The 22718-nt window shown below is 41.6% G+C and overlaps 1 protein-coding gene across 5 annotated transcripts in view; it reads right to left on the reverse strand.

The window, feature by feature from the left end:
* The window catches only part of CERKL (CERK like autophagy regulator), a 141253-nt gene that overhangs the window by 4476 nt on the left and 114059 nt on the right, over nucleotides 1-22718 (reverse strand). For 4 of the 5 annotated variants that reach the window (XM_075933746.2, XM_006121694.3, XM_075933747.2 and 1 more), the window contains 7 exons: nucleotides 18336-18478; nucleotides 10683-10757; nucleotides 6976-7153; nucleotides 6619-6687; nucleotides 6067-6095; nucleotides 5874-5982; nucleotides 3473-3569 (listed from right to left, as the gene is read on the reverse strand). In XM_075933746.2, coding sequence (XP_075789861.2) covers nucleotides 3473-3569; nucleotides 5874-5982; nucleotides 6067-6095; nucleotides 6619-6687; nucleotides 6976-7153; nucleotides 10683-10757; nucleotides 18336-18478 — 700 coding nt within the window. Of the gene's footprint in view, nucleotides 1-3472; nucleotides 3570-4078; nucleotides 4144-5873; nucleotides 5983-6066; nucleotides 6096-6618; nucleotides 6688-6975; nucleotides 7154-10682; nucleotides 10758-18335; nucleotides 18479-22718 lie in introns of all 5 variants that reach the window. The other variant, XR_012905239.2, reaches the window with a different exon arrangement.

The following is a 22718-nucleotide window of genomic DNA, read 5'->3' on the forward strand; positions in this document are numbered from 1 at the left end:
CAGGCAGTGGGCTATGAGGGGCTGCATGCTCCTCTCTTGGCCTACTTGGCCTGGGGGCTGCACAACAGCGTGTGCACATGGAGCGCCAGTCTGGAGCACTCATCCCCATGACGTTCTCACATAGGAACCCTTTGGTTCTCCTCACAAGATTCCTGCACAGGCCTGCCTTACTCTAGCCTCCGTGGTGGGACACCTTCCCACGATAAACCACCACTAAGGAGGCTGGGGTCAGGGAACCACACAGCAGTGCGACACATGGCACAAGGTCATGCCCACACTCAGCTAGCATCCACTCCCAGTCAAGCATGGTGATGCGGAGGAGACCAATCCTGTGCATGGGAACCTGCCAGGGGTAGGAATAGGAAAGGAACCCAATAGCACACTGACCGGCAAGCAGCATCAGCCACTCAAACACACCTTCTCCAACACACACCTCTCTCCACCTCTCTCCTCCCGTTCTCTCCTGGCAGAATTCTGCCAATACTGGATCCGATGTGTGCGCAACAAAGAAAGAAACTGAGTCTCTCCATCCCCCCCGCAGGTTCCTGACCTCACCGGCACCTTCCCATGCCTACTTGTTCCTAAGTTGTGGGTGTTGTGATGCTCTCCTGGGATGTCTCTGCCCTGGCAGGAAAGTGCCCACTTTCTAGGCAACAGGCGGCCTTGCTCAAAGCACATCGCCATTGTCTGAACCGAGACTTTCAGGTTGGCTCAGACATTAGGACTGGGCTTCATACACAGCATCTCCTGTGATGACTGCCCTTGTAACTTTTCTTCACTCCTTAGCCGTAGTGCATCCCCCACCTGCAAGCTTGGTGCATCCCCCACCTCCCATGCAGTTTCCCCAACTCTGCGGGATCAGCAGGACAAAATGCACCTGGGAGGACCTCCAAAAGGAGCAGATGGCTTGCCTGCAGTCTCTTGGCCAGGGGCTTGAGGATGAGTGCTAAGAATGGGCTGCCGACCAGGAAGAACACCAGGCCAACTGGGAGGAGTACTGGGCCAACTGGGAGCAAAAGGACACCTGGGACAAGCTGGCATGGAAACACAATTCCGTGTGCTCCTCCCTCACCTCTTCGCAGCCACCTTTCCACTCCACCCCCATGGCTTCCCCTCCTTACCTTCACAGTGCCACCAGGGTCTCAGACTATGGGGTGGTGGTACCTTTCAGGCACCTGGAGCCTCCCAACCACCCGGAGGCAGGCACCAATCCCAACTCCACCCCTGAGTTCCCCTCCCCCATTCCAGGTTCTTTCCCCAGTCCTCTCCTGTTTTTTCAACAAAGATGGTTTTATTATTTGCTGTGCAGGGAAGGGAAAGATGGGTAGGGAGGGGTAGAGAAGGAAAGATACACACAAGAAATTCAGCTATCCCTTGTGGAGAGGCACAGGGGAGTCTCACAAATGTCATTGCATGAAACTCTCCCTCAAGACCTCTCTGAGTCCAGCCCCTTGATGTACTATCCGAATGGCACTGGTGTCCAGATGCTCAAATTCCCTGGCCAGCTGTTCAGCCTCAGCTCTCCTACCCTGGCAGAAAAGTCTTCCTCTTTCTCTCACATAGGCTGTGGAGCACACACATCAGGCTGCCACCGCAAAAGGGATGTCGCACTCACTGAGATCCAGATGGGTGAACAGACCCCTGAACCTCCCCTTTAAATGGCCAAATGCCCATTCAACGACCATGTAGCACCTGCTCAGCCTGGCATTGAAGTACTCCTTGCTGGGATCCAGGCTGCCCGTGTAGGACTTCATTAGCCTCCAGAGAGCAAGGGATAGGCTGTGTTGCCCAGGATGACAATGGTTCAGTCAGGTGAAAAATCTCCAGCGTGCATCTTTTGGAATAGGCAAGAGATCCAGAAGATACGAGTGTCATGCTCCTTTCCCAACCATATCATGCTGATGTCGGTGAAGCATCCCTTGTGATCCATGAGGGCTGGCAACACCAAGGAGAAATACCCCTTTCTGTTGATGAAGTTCAAGGCATAGTGATCAGGGGGCAAGAAGAGGATGTGTGTGCTGTCTATGTTCCCACTCCCGCCGCAGTTGGGGAAGCCATCTATGATGCTGCCCACAGTCCCCAGAGCGACGACCCGCTGTAGCAGCATCTGGTCTTCTCTCCTTGTATAAGCACGGCCCGATGCGGATTTCCCTACACCAAACTGGTTCCTGACAAAGCAGTAGCTGTCTAGTGTAGCAAGCTTCCAGAGGGTAATGACTACATGCTTCTACACGGGGATGGGGAGTTGCATGCAGGTGTTCTCTCACCTGAGGGAAGAGGGGTGAGCCACTCACAGATCTTGAAGGCAGCCTTCTGCATGCAGAAGTTCTGCAGCCACTGCTAGTCATTCCATACTTTCAGAACGATATGGTCCCACCAGTCCAAGCTCATCTTCCACCGCCAGAAGCAGCATTCCACAGCATCCAGGGGATTGAGGTGCATGTGTAACAGCAGGAGTGCCAGGACTTGGGTGAGCAGGGCCTGCGGTCCACACTGGGGTTCGTCCTGCAGGTCTTAGTCCTTTGTCCTGCTGGAGCAACATGCAGGCAGTCTGGGAGCTTTGGAGCTTTGGCTCCATGATGTGAATACTGTGGTATCTGCAAGGACAACGAGAGGACGAGGCACGTGCACGCTGCATCCCTTTTGTGTCCCATGAGGGGGAGACAATGGAGGAGCGGTTTGTGAGACACGGCCACAGAGAGAAGCCCCTGAAAGCACGTGCTCTATCATGACCTGATACAGCCACGGGAAGTATCCTCCCTCTTGCTGCCCTCCCCAGAATGTTTCCGGGGGCTCTAAGTCCAAGGCAGGCTCCAATCAGTGTGGACACTCTATTTTGGAATAATTCTAATTTCGATGATTCCCTGTAGTGGGAACACGCTATTTTGATTTTGTTAAATTGGGAGTTATGTCGATTTTAGTAATTTTGAAATAATGCCCTAGTGTAGACATCTCCTTACAGTTCATACATATCCAAATTTGGGAACTGGGGTCTATGAAAATTAAATGAACTATTGCTTGAACTACTGCTGCCACCATAGCAGGGAATGATTTGCCTACATTGTGGACTTAAGCATTTGTTTCTTCTGAAGAGTAGCATCTGCTCCCCAGTGTGCCCTTAATCTCAGTACGCTAAATTTAAACACAGAATTTCTATGTCCTTATTTAAGTTCAAGAGCTTTACACTCTTGTGCAACTGCTGGTGTAAACCACATATAAACTAAACCACAACAGATGGGCTGAAATAGGCTAATCGGTAGTAGTCTGATTAGTGATTTTCAAAAATCAGATAAAAGGGGGCTAATGCATTTTGACAGGAAACTAAGTCTCTTTATTTGGACACTAATGTTAACTCCTGTAGCATGTCTACCTTCATGATTAATAGGTCTTTCATAAGCGCGCGCGCACGCACACACACACACACACACACACACACACACACACACACACACCCACCCAAGATAAACTATACCTGATTTTTTACACTGGCGTATCTTTTTAGATGTTTTATAAACTCTGTCCGTGAAGTGTTTCGTACAACAATAAGAGCCATGCTACCATTATTCAACCTGAAAAATACACATTTTGATTAAACTAATGCTACATTAAAAGGTCTTAAGTCCTTAAACTAAATTCACAATCATTTTTAGTTGGTTTAAAATCAATATAAAATGAGATTAACTTTACTAAATTTATTCAGAACTTTTCAGTATACTTTAGTGATTTTTATTTAATTATAAATCAAATACTTTCCTAACAATTGTATGTAGGAATTAGCTCACTCCTGAAACTTCTTATTTCTGATACTTATTTCATATGAAAATTAAATATATAGGCTAATAAACTATCATGAGAGAATTTCAGATCAAGTTTGATTGTTGTATTGCTTTATATATGTAAATGTTTAAATTTAATGTAAAATCACTTTAGTTAAATGGAATCCTAAACCGAGGAATAATAGCAATACAATTAACTTTATAAAGCTACATAATTTTTCTGTTAATTTTTTTATTACAATCAGCTTAACAAAAATATAAATTAATGAAAATTTCATAATTTAAATATAATGGATTCTTACCTAAAGCATTTCCCATATTAACTGATTGATTTGAATTCATTAAAAGTAAATATAGTTGTGACAAACTACAAGAAAAAAATGAATATTTATACATGTTTTTAATTTTAAAATTATTTTAAAAAAAATCCACGGTCACCTAAACAGAACTCGCCTTTTCTGTGTAAAGAATGTCCTTTCACAAAACAATATCTTTCATAAACTGCTGTAGTTCTATTAATGGAATTATCTGATTTACATTATGTGGGGATTTGGCCCCTAACAGCTACATTAGATTGTAAATTCCTTCTGGCAGGGATTTTACGGTGCCAAAACCATCCTCCAGGGAAGGGGTCTATGATGCAAAGCAGCCCACAAAATGAAATATCAACAGAAACTTAATAAAAACTACACTAACAATCTGTGAAGTAAGGAACCCTGACTGAAATTCACCTGGGCAATGTATAGATGTTAATGACACTGTTCTAATCTCATACACAAGACAACAATATTTGGACAGAATCCTGACATTAGCAATCAAGAGTTAAAAGAAAGGAAGGAAAAACTTGGAGTAGAACAGTGAAGACTTGAGAGCACATCAGGTTGAGGACATGATGCACAGAAGGAGCATCTGATGAGGATGATAATTTAATTGTATAGGTATGCCAAGAAGTGGATATCAATGTTCAATCTGAATGTTACATTTTTAGAATGTGTCTTCCTATGATGACTCCAGAGATCTTTCTAAATGGGCTTTACCCCTTGTCTTTATGCAAACTGAATTCTGTGTTGCTGCATCCCTCTAAACCTCAGCATTCTGCAGAGTACCTTCTGCAGAGGCTAGTCTAAGTTTGGGACAATCTTTTTGATTCTGAAGTTGTCTGATGTTGCAGAGGTTTTCTGAGGTGGGATGCGAGGAGGAGGTGATATTTGAAAATGTTCTCTCCAGCTCACTTACCATAAAAAAGAAAACATATATTCTGCCTCACAAGCATATAATTTTATGCATGAATATCCCGTTTATTCATGACTACTCACATTTTTCAGAAGCGACTAGTGATTTTGACTGGTTTCATTTTAGGGTGCTACTAAGATACTTGCCAGGGTGCTGATTTTGTGAAAGCACCATGATTGAAGAATGCAATGGATATTTGTTCAGTTTTTCTAACACTAAAATGGGCTGTTAGCTGGGGCACAGTTAATTATTAACTCTATATTCATAGTTATCAGTTTTCATACTTCACTAGCTATCAGATGATACATATTTTCAACATTACAAACTGAGATTACATTCATATTAGTTTGTCAACTAATGTCAACTTCCATAACCAGTAGCCAGCATTACCCCTGCAATTATGATATATGCCTTTTTAATGTAGAGGAATTTGTAAATATTGTTTCATGAATTTGTCTAAATGAGAAAATAAACATTTTAAATTCTTTATGGTAGGGGAAAAAAATCCAACATGGCTTTCTCATCTAGAGAATGCAGGATTCAAGAGGAATTTTTACAAGAAATCCACAACCCAATTCTCCTCCTATCAAGAAACCTGAGACAGATGATTACTATTTAAGACAGTCTTGCCAACTAATTTAATCACAGTAATTATCCAATCATTATTCTAGTTAGACAACTTGATCCAAAAACTGATTACAATTCCTGAGATTATGGAGTCAAGTGCAGTCCATCCTCCCTCCCCCAGTACAAAAGGGTCTAGACTGCTGCAACACAGGCAGGCATTCCAGGAAAAGCCAAGGTTTTAGGAGTAAGATGTTAGCATTTATAGACATTACTCTAATTCTTTAAACCCTTACTGACCTGGTATTAGGTGCCAAGCCTCTTGGTGCCATTGAACAGAGACAGGGGATTGCCATAATGCTCACATTCAGGAAGTGACCCTGGATCGTGTGCCACTGAACCTTGTTATCTAAAGATAAGTGAGTAATTCAGTATTACATGAGTTTAACTACACACAATTCATTTTTAAAGGGCAATTTAATTAGAAACTTACCAGATTTTTTAGGTCTCTCTTTCTTCTTTCTAAAAATAAGTGTCACACAAAGCAATTAAAATGATAAAAATATTTTAAAAATATAATTTTAGAAGTAACCAAACAATGCTTCATGTTATAGTTAATCAAAGAAAAAGTTAGAACTTTGACACTGGAAGAACGGATTGCTTAATGGTGAATAAAATGAAGTAGTGCTTGTCTGTCAGATCCCCGGTAATGCTAACATCAAAAGTAGAATACGAAGTTAATGAATAATTTATATAATGAAAATTTTAATAGTTGGCTAAATCATAATCTTAACAGAAATAAAGTTCAATTTTGCCTTGTAATATATTGCATTAAAATAATATTTCACTTTGTTCTAATTTTATCTTCAAAGATTCATACTTGTAGGCTGTGTCTACACTGCACCCCTTTTCCGGAAAAGGGATGCAGATTAGACCAGTCGGAATTGCAAATCGCGGGGGATTTAAATATTAGAACACTGGAAAAGGGGTGCAGTGTAGACACAGCCGTATAGATTATAGGATGGTTTAATTCAGGTTTACTTACCTAACAGTCTCTTGGGAGTCCTGCAATGAATTTTTCAGAGGTAGAAATGATAACTCACATTCTTCTGGCCTAGAAAAATATTGGCATTTATTTCCACATAAACCAATATTCTGATTGCTAAATTGGTTTTTATCAAGGTAAAAATTATTTTAAGAATTATAAAGTTAAATATGAAGAAGGTTCTTCTAATTAAAAGGTGATATTCAAGAAAGTAGATGGTAAAACCAGAAAAGTTTCTACCTGCAGTCTCATTTTTATAAACATCAAGAAATATAATATAACATCAGGTAAAATTGAGAATAATACTATTACATTTTCATGAGGAAAATAAAAATATTGAAAATAAACATAGCATACTTTAGACTTGCCAGTGTTCTAATTACAGCAAAATCTCTCCGCTGGTTAGAGGGCATCCAACGATGCTTTTCAGCCAAAGCCAGAGTTCTTGCACCAAAACCAAACATAGCTGAGAACCCAAAACGAAGAAACTTGCTTGGACTACTGAAAGTGCAGATGTCCACTGGTTGTATATGTCCTGAAATAGTGTGGTAGACATGAACATTAGTTTTCAACATAAGCTTATCAACACTTCTAAGGAATAAAGAGAGAACAGTAGCTTTAAGAGAGAGCAGGGACATATGAGTTAATGGTTTAAAGATAATTTTAAGCACACTACAGGCAGTCCCCGAGTTACGAGGATCCGACTTATGTCGGATCCGCAGTTACGAAAAGGGCCGTTCCTCTCCCTGGTTTCCAGCAGACCAGGGAGAGGAAGCAAAGCGGCGGAACACGTGGGCAGCGGACAGGGTTGTCCGCTGCCCACACGCTCCGCGGCTTGGCTCTGCTTTGCTCTGCTTTGCCCGCCCCCCCCCCCCCCGTCCCCTTGGTCTGCAGACCAGGGGGATGCGGGGGGGGGGGGGGGCAAAGCAGAGCCAAGCCGCGGAGCGCCCGGCCAGCTGACAGCCCAGACGCGTCTGGGCTGTCAGCTGATTGCGCGCTCCGCGGCTTGGCTCTGCTTTGCCCCCCCCCCCGTCCCCCTGGTCTGCAGACCGGGGGGGGGGGGGGCAAAGCAGAGCCAAGCCGCGGAGCGCGCGGTCAGCTGACAGCCCAGACGCGTCTGGGCTGTCCCGCTGCCCCCGTGCTCGTGGCTTTGCTCCGGACACCTGTGGTACAGCAGCTGGGGCGCTGCCAGTTGGTCCCGTAGAGCCGCTCTGGGTGCTACTGGACCAACCGGGCAGCACCCCAGCTGTTCTGCCCCAGGCGTCCTGATTCGGCCACTGCTGGTCAGATTCAGCAGCGGCTGAATCAGGACGCCTGGGGCAGAGCAGCTTGGGTGCTGCTAGGTTGGTCCAGTAGCGCCGAGGAGCGGCGGCGCTACTGGACCAACCCAGCAGCACCCCAGCTGCTCTGCCCCAGGCGTCCCCAAGTCAGCCGCTGCTGAAACTGACCAGTGGCTGACTACAGGAAGCCCCTGCGCCGGGCTTCCTGGAATAAGCCGCTGATCAGTTTCAGCAGCAGCTGACTTGGGGATGCCTGGGGTTCTTAAGTTGAATCTGTATGTAAGTCAGAACTGGCGTCCAGATTCAGCCGCTGTTGAAACTGATCAGTTTCAGCAGCGGCTGAATCTGGACGCCAGTTCCGACTTACATACAGATTCAACTTAAGAACAAACCTACAGTCCCTATCTTGTACGTAACCCGGGGACTGCCTGTATTCATTTCTTGTTCAATCAGTTAAGCATTATAGTTGGAGCATGACGTGAAATACAGTTAAGATTGCACAAGTGCATTCATTCTACCTTCTCGTATTCCAATGCTTATAAATATCAAACTTTTTGTGGTTTGCAATTTGCCGCATATATTAAGATTTATTTTGGAAACTAAGCAAATATTCATAAAAAGTTGGACATTTACTCAAGTTCTATTAACATTACAGTAGAAACATGAAATTTAGAATTGACATAGTATCTTTCATAGCAGATTAGGAGTTGATGGTCAGGTGAAAACTGGTTTTATTGGTCACATTATAAGGACTTTAAAACATACTTCAAACATTTGTGGTTTCTATATCTAGTAAAAGTAGCAAACTACCTATGTTCCAGAAATGGGAACCTTTAAACATTGAACAGAAATGATCAACAAGCTCTTTTTTTTCAAATTTCTATTAGATTTGTGAATGTGTGACAAAGAAAGTGAAGTGAAATTTCCAATCTAATGTCCAGGGCAGAGGTGGGCAATAATTTTGGAAGGGTGGCCACTTCATAAATTTTGTTTGGAAAAGGTCTCCAGTCTGGGGCTGCAAGCAGCCCTGGTTTTGAGCAATTTCCCCTGACTGGACACCCTCAGCGGTGCCCAGACCTGGCCTGCTCCATCACAGATGGGGTGCAGGATCTCAGAGGAAGCTGCGGTGCAGAAGCAGGCTGGGAATAGGGTGTCTGGGCAGGTGGAGGGAGCAGGAACAAGGGAGGGTGCAGTGTGTGGCCAGGAAAGAATGTGCAAGAACAAGGGAGGGTGTTGGAGCAAGCTGAGGGTGCCGGGTCTTGGTGGGGAGGGAAGTGACGGGATTGGGGTGGGGAAGGGCCGAGCATAAGGGGGAAACTTTACCTTGTTTCGTGCCCCCTTGCATCAACAGCTGCAGCCACGCTGTCCCAGCTTCCCGGGAGGGAGGCCCCGCAGTTCTCGAAGCTGAGGATACGGCTGCTGCAGCCACACAGTTCAGGGGCTGGCCCTGAGGCACCGTGGCCCCAGGCCACCCCAGAGGCTGTAGGCACTGCTGCTGCAATCACACAGCCTGGGGCCGGCCTCAGAGGCTGGAGGCGCCACAGGTCATACCAGAGGCGTCACAGGATGCCCCAGAGGCACCCCGGCCACAGGCTGCCCCAGAAACTGGCAGCGCATGGCCTAGGGCTGGGCCCAGAGGGGCTGCTACTATGCCCACACAGCCCAGAGCCAGCCCCAGAGGCATTCCTACTGCGTGCACACAGCCCGGGGCTGGCCCTGGGCCAGCCCCGGAGGTGCCATGACAGCAGCACCTCCAGCCTTCTGGGCCAGCCCCAGCAGCCTGGCCATGCTAGCTGGCCCTGTTGAGGAGCCTCAGCCCCAGCGCTGCCTTCTCTTCAGAGGCTTACCAGGAGGAGGAGGGGCGGGGATGAGTTCTTTCCCTGGGGCATACGCCAGTTAGGGGGCGGGACTAGGCCCTCTGAGAGGCTTTTGCCCACCCCTGGTCCAGGGGCATGTGTGATGTTAATCTTTGAAATAGAGCTAGTAGTTACACTTGATGGAACAGCTTTTCTTTTTTCTTTACAAGAAAGTCATTGGGTTCCATACATAACTGCCTTAAAAGGAAAGTGATGATTAATTATGTAAAGTCTAGTATTCAAAATTCAGAAGTTGCGGTAGCACTGGAACACACCCGATTAGGTAATGTGGGATGGGGAAGGGACAGGACAGTGAGAGTGTGATGGCTCTGGACCGAGACTGGGGCAGAGAAGAATTACTTCGTGGAGGGAATTTAGCTCCCTTTTAGTGGGTGCCTCCCTTTGTGTTCCTCCTATGTATCTCTTATGCTGAATACTACTCATTTTTCCTGTTATTATTAGGCAAATATTTTGATTTTTTTAAAAGTATGGGACAGTGCCAGTGAATTGTGTATCATAATGCACATATATATGGGACAGAGTTAAAGGCTGTTTGTGTAACTCTTGCTTTTCCTGATTTACTAAATTAAAAGAAAAGCAGTATAAATACAGCTAATCACTGAAACCATCTGCCATGTAATGTGAACTCTCATCAATGCAGCTATTAATAGTTATACTAGATACCCAAGAATAGTTTATGAAGAAAAGTACAGAGAATCAATACTGTTAAAACGCACCATGGAATTAGATATCATAAGTGAGGTTACCTTTCAAACCCAAATTATTTGATGATACAAACTTCACCATGTCACAACACAATGTCATTGATTTGTTAGGCAAGTACCTGCTTCCCTTTAGAACATGTATTCAAAATTTTAAATGTCTTCTAATTAGCTGAAAGTTTCTGAATAATGCATTTACGAATTACCCATTATAATGTGCAATGTTGCAGTTACTACATGTTTGATTCCATGAAGAGTATAAGCCAAAACATTAGTGGAACCTGTAAAAATTAATACAAACAATTGTTACAAGAATGGTACTGAATGATAGATTGAAGAATACAAAACAAAATAAATCAAATGTTTCACAAAATATAGACTTTTGAGGAAGAAGAATTTCATTCACCTTTTGTAAAAGGATTATTTTGAATAAGCTTTCTACTCCACAAAGCAAGACTTTTTAAGCTGTGTCTACTATACAAGGTACCTTCAGAGGTTAAAGTAAACTGGTGCACCCCAGTACGCTGCTTCGGCAAGGAGCCAGCCGGCTGGGGCAGGATGTGGCATAGCGCACTCCCAGCTGGGCCCCTGCTGCTTTCCTGCAGACAGCCACACTAAGCAGAAGGTAAGCAGCCAGGCAGGGTAAACGGGCAGGTTGGGGGTGCACCTGAGGCCACCTTACATTTCACAGATGCACTTAATGTGGCTATCAGAGAACGACAACACAAAAAAAATCTACTAAAATAAAAAACTACATACCCTAATACTAAGAAAGTAAAGTATTTAAATGCTTACATTTCATTATAATGAAAAATACATCTTTGTAACCAAAAAAACTTCAAGAAAACATCTTTGATGTCCTACTGAAGGGAGAAATTACACAACTTGAGAAGGGCTATACATCCAAATATATAGCTAGAACTGAATCCTCAAGGTCTTTTTCAATGACACTCGTACTGCTTTTTGTAACAGTTGTCTTGAGTAAAGGACTGATTAAGAATTGGGAGGTCAATCCCACAAAATGCCTAGTGTTTCCTGTGAAGTCATCTCACATGAAGTTCCATTGAAGTTGAGAGTACTCAGCACTGCAAGGGAAGCCCTAAGTATCTGGAGGATGGGACTGTGAATAAAGATTTCAGGATTTACAGCACAGGTAGGAAATAATTGAAGTGCATCTAACAAATGATCAGTGGAGAACAATCTTTGGAATTTACATCTTCACTTTTGCAATTTATGAAAAGAATAAGGGTGTATGAATATAATAGAAATGATAGAGAGAATATTGACTACTAAACTTTAAGAATACTAAAGAAGCTGCATTTTTTCTAAAGAATAAAAAAAGTAATGATTTATTCATCTCTTTATGTCTTCTTTAGTAAAGAAACTGCTATACAGTGACCTTTTTCTTCAATTGTATTCTCTCTTCTAAAACAGAAACAAATGATAAATTAGAGTTATGAAGTTCATTGAGATGAAAAAGGAAACTAACAGATTCAAATTGCTATGTGGCACTCTACTAGGACATTACAACTAAACCAAGAAAATAATTTAATTAATTCTGTCTCGAGTTTATAAACTAATCAATTAATTGGTAGGACAAGTATTTTCTCCATGTTGTTGGATTTCCCCTTCCTTTAATGGTTATACAATAGATTCAAAAGAGAAAGCAAAATGATCATGCTAAAATAGTTTTTCCACATAGGACACAATTATGGGGGCTTTTTAATTCTGTATCTGTAATACTATAGTGTATCATACTTGAAATAAAAGTAGGAAACATTTCAGGTTAGAAAATTAACTAATCAGCATTGATCTCAAAATGTATCTTTGCCAAAGAATCTCAAAGGCATGATCAGCACCATTTATGTTTTAAAGACCATTATAACATATAATCTCTAGAATTTGAAGCACAAGGTCTGAACTGTTGCATGAGATGTCATAAATGGATTTATTCCAAATGGTTTGGTTAGAATCATTTTTCAATCTTAAAGCAAAACTGTTTTTACAATCCCAATACCAGTTATGTCTACACTACAGAGAAGACTATAAGCGCCACAGTTGATCCTCTGGGGTTCAAATTAGCATGTCTAATTTGAACTGAGAGGGTGCTCTTGTCGGTGCTGGTAGTCCTGGTCCTATGAGGAATAAGGGAAGTCGAAGGGAAACTGTAACCTCCCGTAGTGTGGATGGTGCCAAAATATGACTTAAGATACTTTGACTCCAGCTACATAAAATTTAAACTTATACCCTAGCGTAGACCTAGCCTAAGTGCTTCTGTGAATCAAAACTCCATAGCTGTCGGCAGAGGCATGTAGATTAGACACATAGGCAAAGGCAAATGAAGCCACGATTTAAATGATGAGCCACAGATGTTGTAGGACCAGAGAGTGCCGGACTAGAGAGGTTCAACCTGTATAACCTTGGGGATGGATATAAGGCCTGTCCAGTGAAGGTTTCTTGGCTGTAAAATTCTTTTTGGGCACAGTCAACAAAGCAAGCTGTTAAACTCCTGAAATTCATGAGATAGGAACATAGGACTTGCCATGCCAGACCAGTGGTCATCCAGGCAAGAGTCCTGTTTCTAAGGGTACGTCTAAACTACATGGCTCCATCGACGGAACCATGTATATTTGTTGTTTTGGCAAAGGCAAATGAAGCCGCGATTTAAATGATCGCGGCTTCATTTAAATTTACATGGCTGCCGCGCTGAGCCGACAAACAGCTGATCAGCTGTTTGTCCACTCAGCGTGCTAGTCTGGATGCTCCCCTACTGACAAAGCCCTTTGTTGGCAGCCCCGTTATTCCTCGTGGGATGAGGTTTACCGGGGCTGCCGACAAAGGGCTTTGATGTCGACAGGGGAGCATCCAGACTAGCGTGCTGAGCGGACAAACAGCTGATCAGCTGTTTGTCGGCTCAGCGCGGCAGCCATGTAAATGTAAATGAAGCCGCGATCATTTAAATCATGGCTTCATTTGCCTTTGCCAAAACAACAAATCTACATGGCTCCGTCGACGGAGCCATGTAGTCTAGATGTACCCCATCATTATGTAAAAGATGGGAAAGTTTGGATTCTGATATAAATGACTTAATAGAGGGTTTAAATGTAAAACTATCTCCAAACCTCCAAAATTACAGTAGGGGAAAAATAGACATGCATACAAAATCACCCAAAACACACAACTTGGATTATTAGAAATGATTTTAAAATAATTTTGCTTTCCATTGACTGCAGTAAGTGTGTTACGTTTCTGAAAAAACTCCATCTGATGTCTTTCAGGATTGAGCTAATAAAGACATCTTGTAGAGTGAAATATAGTTTGATAGATCAGGACCAGTCTGTTTTGAAGCTGTAGTGGATGTGAGGCGGCAAAATACAGTTTGACGTTTAAAAAACAGACATAAGTTGGGTCTTGTTTTCAGAGAACATTCTATCCAGCAGAATCACGAAGAACAAATCTAGAACACATCAATTTATATGCTACAACATTTTTCTTCCAACCAAACGGTCATTATTTAACTATTATATGACGATAGTATCTAACAACCCAAATAAAGGATCAAAACTTCATCATGCCAAGTATTACACAAACACACAATGTGCTGTAAAAAGCCTACAGTCAACACAGGAAAACATAGGTAGACAATATATAGGCAAAATATTAAAAATTGCTTGCCTTTTAAAATTATTTATTCATTTCCCAAATCACATCCTCCTTCCTCTTTGGCCTGAGATGTTATATATCCTACATTTACCAGACACTGGGTGGGCCTCTACACTATGTCACTTTTGGGAGAAGGAAAAATTGATGCCTTGAACCATAACACTACATAGTTCAATCATTACTTAACCTTAAATACTTAGGTACTACTCATAATAGGCCATTTGTTTTTAAAAAAAAGATTCAAATTTTGGCACCATTCTACAGAACTATCACAAAATATATATTTATCCAAAAGAGAGAGACTTTTTTATCCAGAAAAATAAAATTCTAGTTCGAATTTTCTTTTCTTTCCCTGGCATTATAGACTACTTCTCACTATTCCCTTATGAAAGCATCAGAGTTAGGACAAAAGTGTAATAGTTCATGTAAAGCATGACTGGATGAAAGTACCAAGAAAAATTTGTAAAAAACACAACCCAAACAAAAAACCTCTGTCCTTGAAAGCTTATGTACTTCTGCAGAACAATTAAGGTAATTAACCAGACAGCATGAATATTCATAAGGCTGTTAATGTCTCCACATCCAAGTAGATAAATGTGATGTAATGACTTCCTAGTCAAGCATATCTAAAATTCTCATGAAAACTGCACCAACACTTTGTTCTTTTGCCTGAAACATTATAGAAATTAACTGTCCTTCGGTAATATTTTATTGTCCAATTATTTGGAAAGCACTCATTTATTTAAGTGAACTATTTAGGATGATAAGGATTATAATCTGTGTATAGCTTGGCTCTTATTTTGTAACAACTAGAGTGCTTTTTTATTTTTATGTTCTTCCAGTTTCCCCCCTCTGTCTGAATCCCTCTGTACAGTTCTTTGGCATTAGTTCCCATAGCAACAAACACTACTGCTTATTGCTAATGACCAGCAATACAACTGCTGGCTTTCCCTCATCTGATCCATTTGATTTTTGACCACAGCACCAAATCATGGACCATGCTACTGTAGAGTATTTCAGTAAAATGCACATTCCCTCTGGGTATCTCTCTCTCCAGGAGGCTAACTACTCCAAAAGCAGTACCTTCTCATCAAGTATGCAGAAAGCTGAAAACTGCTGCTTAACAAGCTTATATTGTCTCTAAAGGGCAGAAAATGGACTTTAATCCATGTAAATAATATATGCTATTTTGTACAATGAATATATTTATAAAATTATTTAATGCTCTATTGATATATCTTCTAAACACTCCCAAATTTACTACTTTATCCAAAATAGGTAATTTTTAAAGTACATATAAACGGCACGACATAATACGTTAAGAAAAAAAATCTAAAAATCTCTCTTAAAAGGCATTTGCTATATTATCCTTATTTCAATTCATTTAATCACTCTGTAGTTCAACTTACTCCCATACTCTAACTTCACATTCCTTTGGGTGCATCTATCTTGGTTGTGATCAGGGGAGCCATCAGACTAGCTGGGCCCTTGGGCAAGATGTGGGGGGGAGGGGCAGGTGGCTCTATGCTCCCAGAAGGGGTGGGGCTGGGGAAACATTGGGCTCTGGGACAATTGCCCCTGTTGCTCCTCCCCCTATTGGTGGGCCTGGTTGTGATGTACTATTCCTTATTAATAATCCCAAGAGAATAAGCACCAATGAAGAAGAACAGTAACCTAAGCTCATCCAAAAATTGGAGTAAAAAGTTGGAGAGATTCTGTCTTATACCATCTTCAACACATTCACAGCAACTCAAATGACAAGTGAAGGTCAGAGTGCTGGCCTAAAATGTATTTGTTTCATGTAGCTGAGATCATACTGTGGTCTCTCATTAAACCATTCCTTTATTCTTGTGTGCTTTAAATCATATCTAATATAATCCATCATATTTTTCTACTAATTATTGCTTATTTTAAATACTGCATTTTGAAAATGTTTTTGCTGTTATTTGTAAAAGCAAAAGCAGCTTGAAAAAGACAGACATGATTTGTATTAAAAGGAAAGGAAACTAGATAGTTGAAATCATTCCAAATGGAACCCAAGCACTTACTTCCATATTTCTTATGGGGAATGATTAAAAGAGTAAGGTATGAATGGGCATGATCTTTAGAGAAATGACAGAACTCCTTTTTTTTCCTTACTGGTTATAAAGAACACATGAAAAATGCAGTTACAAATATGAGCTCAGATTACCCCCAAAATTCACAGAGGGGACTCTCCATGCATAAATATCTCTTTTTCTCCATGCGGGTTGCGGGTTTCTCAATCACCCTTTTTCTGAACTCAATGGAAATCTCTCTATCTAGCTCAGAGTACAGTAGAATCTCAGTTAGGAAAACCAGAATTATGAATTAATCAGTCAATCGCACACCTTATTAGGAACCAGAGGTATACAATCAGGCAGCAGCACACCCCTCCCCCCAAAAAAGGCAAACATGATACAGTACAGGACATAGAAAAGGTAAGGACAGTAAAAAAATAGCATTTTTTCATGTATAAAATGTTTCAATGCTATATTAAAATCAATGTCCAGTTGGAATCTCCTGAAAGAACAACCATAACGTTTTGTTCAGAGTTATGAACGTTTCAGAGTTACAAACAACCTGCATACTTGAGGTATGCATAATTCTGAGATTCTACTGTTCATGCTGGAGGAGCAGGACAATGTAGACAAGCCTGTATGGTGGTAATATGCGCAGTGGGTGAATCACAGGCTCAGGGAGATTAGTTCCTGGCCTAGACCTCCCCTTCTGCTCAAGTCCCTGCTCCCCTTCTACTACCATCCTTGACTGCCAACCATCTGTCCACTCCATTCTGGGCTGCCTAAGCATATCTAGCCCCACAGCACCAGATGCTGCAGGTCCACCACTGGATGGCCCCACCACTGTGTACCTGGCTCTAGTCTGCCTCAGTGCTCCCAGCCCCAGAGTGCTGGAAAGCACAGCCCCAGTGCCCAAAGACCCTGCCCCAGCCACCCAAAGTCCTGGATTCAGGCTTGTTTCCGTAGCCTCGGTATGTTTCCTGGAAGAGGGGTAGTCTGCCTGGGCTGGGACCAAACAGGAAGTGGCATGGAGGAGGGGGCCTTAGGGCAAAGCATGGGCAGGGCTGTTTGGGCAGGCTTATCCTGCACCAGCCAACGATAAATGTTGCCCATGGAAAGAGCAGGTGGGACAGAGTCAGGTCAGTGGAATGATGAGCTGGGACAGACACTGAGTAAGTCAAAGAGATGCATGCACTGCCCTCTAATCCTGCAGAAAAAAGTCAAAAGAGTTAATATAGCCTGCGACTGTATGATCTTTTTTGCATAATTTTCCACAGAGTTTGTTGAGACAGCTGCAAGTAAAGATAGCTCCTAGACACCAGAATCAAATGGAGGTGCTGCCAAAGAAGCTGATGGACGGTAGGAGAAGGATGCCAGGGACATGGTATATTTCCATGAGGGCATGGGAATGAAGTTTGCCCTTCCTATAGATCCAGGGGAAGAGGAAAAAGTGACAACTGACATTTCCTGTCCTAGAGGACCCTCCCACAGGTGAAGAACTGATCTATGTCATTACAGGTTGAACCTCTCTAATCTGGAACTCTCTGGTCCAGCATGATTTTAATTAGATGGAGATCCACTTTTCATGGGTGTGGCCAAGTTTTCCATGGTCCCATAAAGTTTGTTTACAGCCACCAGTCCTGACTCTCAGTGTTCTCTGTGCTGTTACTTAGCTCTAATTTACCCCTAAATGAGCTCTAATTTACCTCTAAGAGCCCTGCAAGCAATGGAAATGTTATGAGAAAATACTGACTCTTGTAGTTTGGCAAATTCTCTGATTCGGCATTAGTAAGGTTCCAAGGGGGCTGGACTAGAGAGGATCAACCTGTACTATGAATTAATCTATAAACAAAATGTATTGATTATTCATACTGGTGGCTGAAGCAGTATAACTGAGACTGAAATGAAATGCAAATTTCAAGCAGTGCATTTCAATCTACCACTTAAACAGTTTATTGAGGGATGTGGTGAATTTGTTATCACTGGAAATTTTAAAAATATGCTCTTGGTCAAACAGGAGTTAATTCAGAGAAAACCTATAGCCAGCGTTATACAGGAGATAGACTAGGTGAGCACAGTGGTCCCTTCTGGCCTGATAAATCTGTCTGATACATTGTGGATTAACAGAGATACTTAATCAGTATCTTTTGTTCTCACCTGCTGGTATAATGCCAAGGGGAAGTGGTGCTCTGACAGGTGAAAGGATGTAATCTGTGTCTCTTCCAGCATCCATCTGAGCTCTGAGTAGTAGACCATGAGCTACCTCACTGGTAGACCCATCACCACCAATACAAACCACCCTATAAAAAAAAACAACAACCGAGGCTCAGATGATCCATAAATGAAAGACAATTGTAATTAAACAAATTTCTACATAAGGACAATTCAAATACTTATATATTATATCATTTTATGTTTTTACAGGTTGGACCGCTGGTCCCAGATGAGGGATTTTTCTGGACCAGGGGAGGTCATTTCTGGATCCACTTCTTTTCTTTCCTGCCCATCTCCCCCACCCACCCAGCTGAGCTGCCCCTCCCGCCACAGCTCAGCTGAGCTACATGATGGGCTTCCCGGCTTCTGCTCCCTCTCCCAAAGTCCAGATGAACTATGCACTGCCCCCTCTGCATCATGCTGGATTCCCAGGCTTCCCAGCGCACCAGGACTCTGATCCTGGAACATCCACGGTCCAGAACCAGAGAGCTCTGGTTTATAGAGGTGCAACCTATATTATATACCATATTTCTATGTAGTTTTAAAAAACAGAATAATGTCTAGATTTCTCAACTGTAGTTACATAAACACACACAGAGTGTGTCATTATATTCAGTACACAAATAGAAACATCACTTCCCAAGTGCAATAAGTAGGCATCTATAAATCTGTGAAGTAGGATGGGTAGGTTAATAAGCATGGGAAATTTGAATGTGTTAATACCCCATCTGACTTTCACACGCACTCTTGTATCTTTCAGTGGCAAGAAGTATATAATTCTTATTTTGTTCATTCTAGAATACATAACATACTAAAATATTCCAAAGTCACAAAATACTACTTATTTTCAATAAATTGTTGAAAACTCAGAAGGCATTAAAATAATATATAGATAAGCTCTCTTAATTTACAATGGTGATAAGAATAAGAATAATAGATAGTTAAATACTATAAATGTTACAGGTCACTGTTTTCTTTTCAACATGGTGGCCACAGTTACAGGGTTAACTGCACCTCTAACCCTTTTCTTGATCTCTATGAGCACACCTTATTCTATGTACATGCAGTCCATTAAAGTAACCCCTTGTACACACACAGTAAACAACACAAGAACAATCAGAAATAGAATATACAGTATTCATTAATTATTATAAGCAGTCCTCATGTTCCTCACTGTGACATGATTTCTATTTAAAAAACAACAAATGGTCCTGCAGCACCTTTGAGACTAACAAAAAATGTAGGTAGTATCTAGGGATGTTAATTATAGTTTAATCAACTAATTGACTAGTTGACGGATTTTCTATTGACTATTGGATTAGTCAATAAGCAGTGGAGCCACAATGGGGTTAGCTCCCTGTCTCGACAGCTAACCCCGCTGCGGCTCTGCCTTTTAAATGTATTAAGAGCCAGCTGGCGCTGGGTCCCCACTGCTGAGCTTCTGAAACTGAGTGCATCTTTAGAATGGAGGACTAAAATGTCCAAGGATGGAAGTTGGGATGAGGCCTGAAAATGAGGTTTGATTTTACCTCGCAGGTGGCCCGCATGCTCTTAACAGAAGGTTTGACATGAGGGCTCTAGCCAATAAAGCTATGATATAAATTACTTGGTACTGGCTTTGGGTCTGTGTACCTTTAGAACCCTTACTGTGATTTAGCAACACATTTAGACAATGTGGCAGTAATTTGAGTTATGCTCAGTAAGACTTGCCTTTAAACACAAACACTGAGGTAAATTTTGCTTTCATACATATTGATGTAAATCCTAAATGACTTCATTTAAATCTATTTAGGCTGAACACAAAGCAGCATAGCTGAGCTCAAAATCTTGCACTATTTATTTTTATTGATACCAAATGTGGCAGAGATAAGATATAATTGAAAACACAGAAAAAGAGTGTGGCTTCAGAAGAATAATAGAACTATAACTGTGAATAGTCGTAATTGGAAAGAGATCAACATTTCGCAGCTCAGCTAAATACAACATGAATACCCTTTATTTCTGCTCACTCTGATATATATATATTCCTTTGCACTTCCGCGTAGAATTGAATATTACATTTAAATAAACATCTAACAACCTTATTTACACATTAGTTTAAATGAGTTGCTGAATACTCTGGCCATTGGACTACTCATATAGATAAAATTAAGCTCTTTTTTAAGTTCTTTGCTAGATGTGGGACAGAGCAGGAATTTGCAGATTCAAGTCATAAATGTGTGTTACTGTTTATTAATTGCCAGAAAAACCCTCTTCCAAAAGAGCTAATCCTGACTCAATACAAACACTTGAGGGATACATGGAGGCATAAAACCCTACTACCAGCAATCCTTTACATAAAGGTACTTAATCATTGTTCCTGTAATATGTAATTAAACTCCCACCTGCTGTGGCAATAGAGGAAGATGCTTTTGTCTCTATTACTTTGTCTGTAAAAGTACTGCTATAGCAAATATCTTTTTTCTGTTTCTTAAACAGCTATTAAGCAGTTTTATAAAGCATGTGAATATTAATAGAAGTTTCCCTAAACAAACATAATTTAATAATAAATAGATAGTATTGGCACTCTCCAATGTTTTTAAGAATAAAATGTTTAAGTTTGTTCACAGGACATTACTAAAACTTCTGCATGAACGTATCTTCTGTTATATATTTGCAAATATATCCAAAAATTTAACTAGTTTTATAATGTTAAACTATTTGGGAAAACAAAGAATATTCTCCCATAAAAACTGAAATTGTCTCTCGCAGCTTTGACATTTTCCCTCATCTGTTATCCTTTTTTCTTATGTCTTTATTTTTAAACAACCATCCACCTCATCCCCATCCAGGCCTGCCCACAGAGGGGTCAGGTAAAGGAGAGGTGGCAAAAGGGACAATTGCCCTGTGGCCTGGTGATTTAAAGGGGTCTGGGACACCTCACTACGGCCACTGCTACCCTATCATCAGTGGAGGTTTGGGCCCTTTAAATCACCGCCAGAGCCCCATGCTGCACTCTCCAGGTGGCACTGAGGGCTAGAGGGCAGGGCATGCTGCACACTGGCCAGAAAGAGGGTTGGCTTCTACCCACCCATCCCTTCCACCCAAAGCCCCTCCCTTTCTGAGAGAATGGAGCCAGATCCCCCCCCCCCTTACCCAGGGTCTGCACAGGTTGTTGACTCCCCTGTCCCAATCAAAGAAGAGAGAAAGTTCTGGCTAAAAATTGTTAAAAAAAATAGTTCTGGCTAAAAATTTCTGGCACATAAAAGCCATTACATCTCCTTGACACAAAAGGTCAGGGCATACTTTTCCACATGTTAATGGAAGTCCTTGTTTGTCTGATCTTATTTTTTGTTAGTGCTAGATATCAAGTTTTAAAGGCTTATGTTGTATTTATTACTGCCTTAATCTTCAAAAGGATAATATAAAAACAGGACTACAAGTACTTTAATGTGAACCTTATCAGTGGATTCTCGTACCCACATAAGATTCAGCACATGCATTCCTGTATTTTTATTTGTTTATAGTAAAAACTCTTGTTTGTTTCCTGGGCACTTTCCTAACATTCAGGATGGACAGCCTGTTGGAAGGAATTCACAAACTAAAGATAAGGTGGGGGAGGTCAAAGCATGAATTTCACATAGCTACAATTACAATGCACAGCTTAAAGACAGATACACAAGCAGTTAGAGAAAAACAAATTGTTGTCGTTGCTTTTAATATAAATAATTAAGAACCACTTTGTTTAGTCTAGAATTAGTTTCTGTTGAATTATTCTATGTGAGTTTGTGAAGATTTCCAACTGGAAAAAATAGTCATCATTGCAAGATTCTTATCCCAGTTTTCACTGACAGTAGTCTAACCTAAAATATTTTTCTGAAAAATCCATGACATTTTAAGCTCTTGATTAGGGAGAAAAGACTTACATGCATTCCACATGCTTCTGTCAGAGCACAGACAGGACATAAGAAAACAAAATTAAAGATATATAACAGGCTAGGACTAGCAGTGTCACCATGGGCATGATCACTATCAATACCGAGGTTTGTTGTTCTGTGAAAAAATAAGCACCTTACCAAGCTCTGGGGTTGAGCAGAGGTGTGCTAATTAAATCAGATCTAAATGTAAGCCTAAATCCAACTATCAGAAGGGAAAAATTACTCATTTTGTAAGGCTCAAAGCAAACCTAACTCTACCTCTCCACAAGCTGAATCCAGCTCCAGGGGCTTATATCTATTGACTTCCAAGCAACACCAATGGAGGTGGATAGGAATTCATTGACAAAGATTAGAACACAGCTCTACCAAACCCAGCACTGTCTCTGGTCTGCTGAGTGATGGCATAATG

Source organism: Pelodiscus sinensis, chromosome 7 (genome assembly GCF_052426305.1).
Source record: "Pelodiscus sinensis isolate ZL-2025 chromosome 7, ASM5242630v1, whole genome shotgun sequence".
NCBI classification, from domain to species: domain Eukaryota; kingdom Metazoa; phylum Chordata; order Testudines; family Trionychidae; genus Pelodiscus; species Pelodiscus sinensis.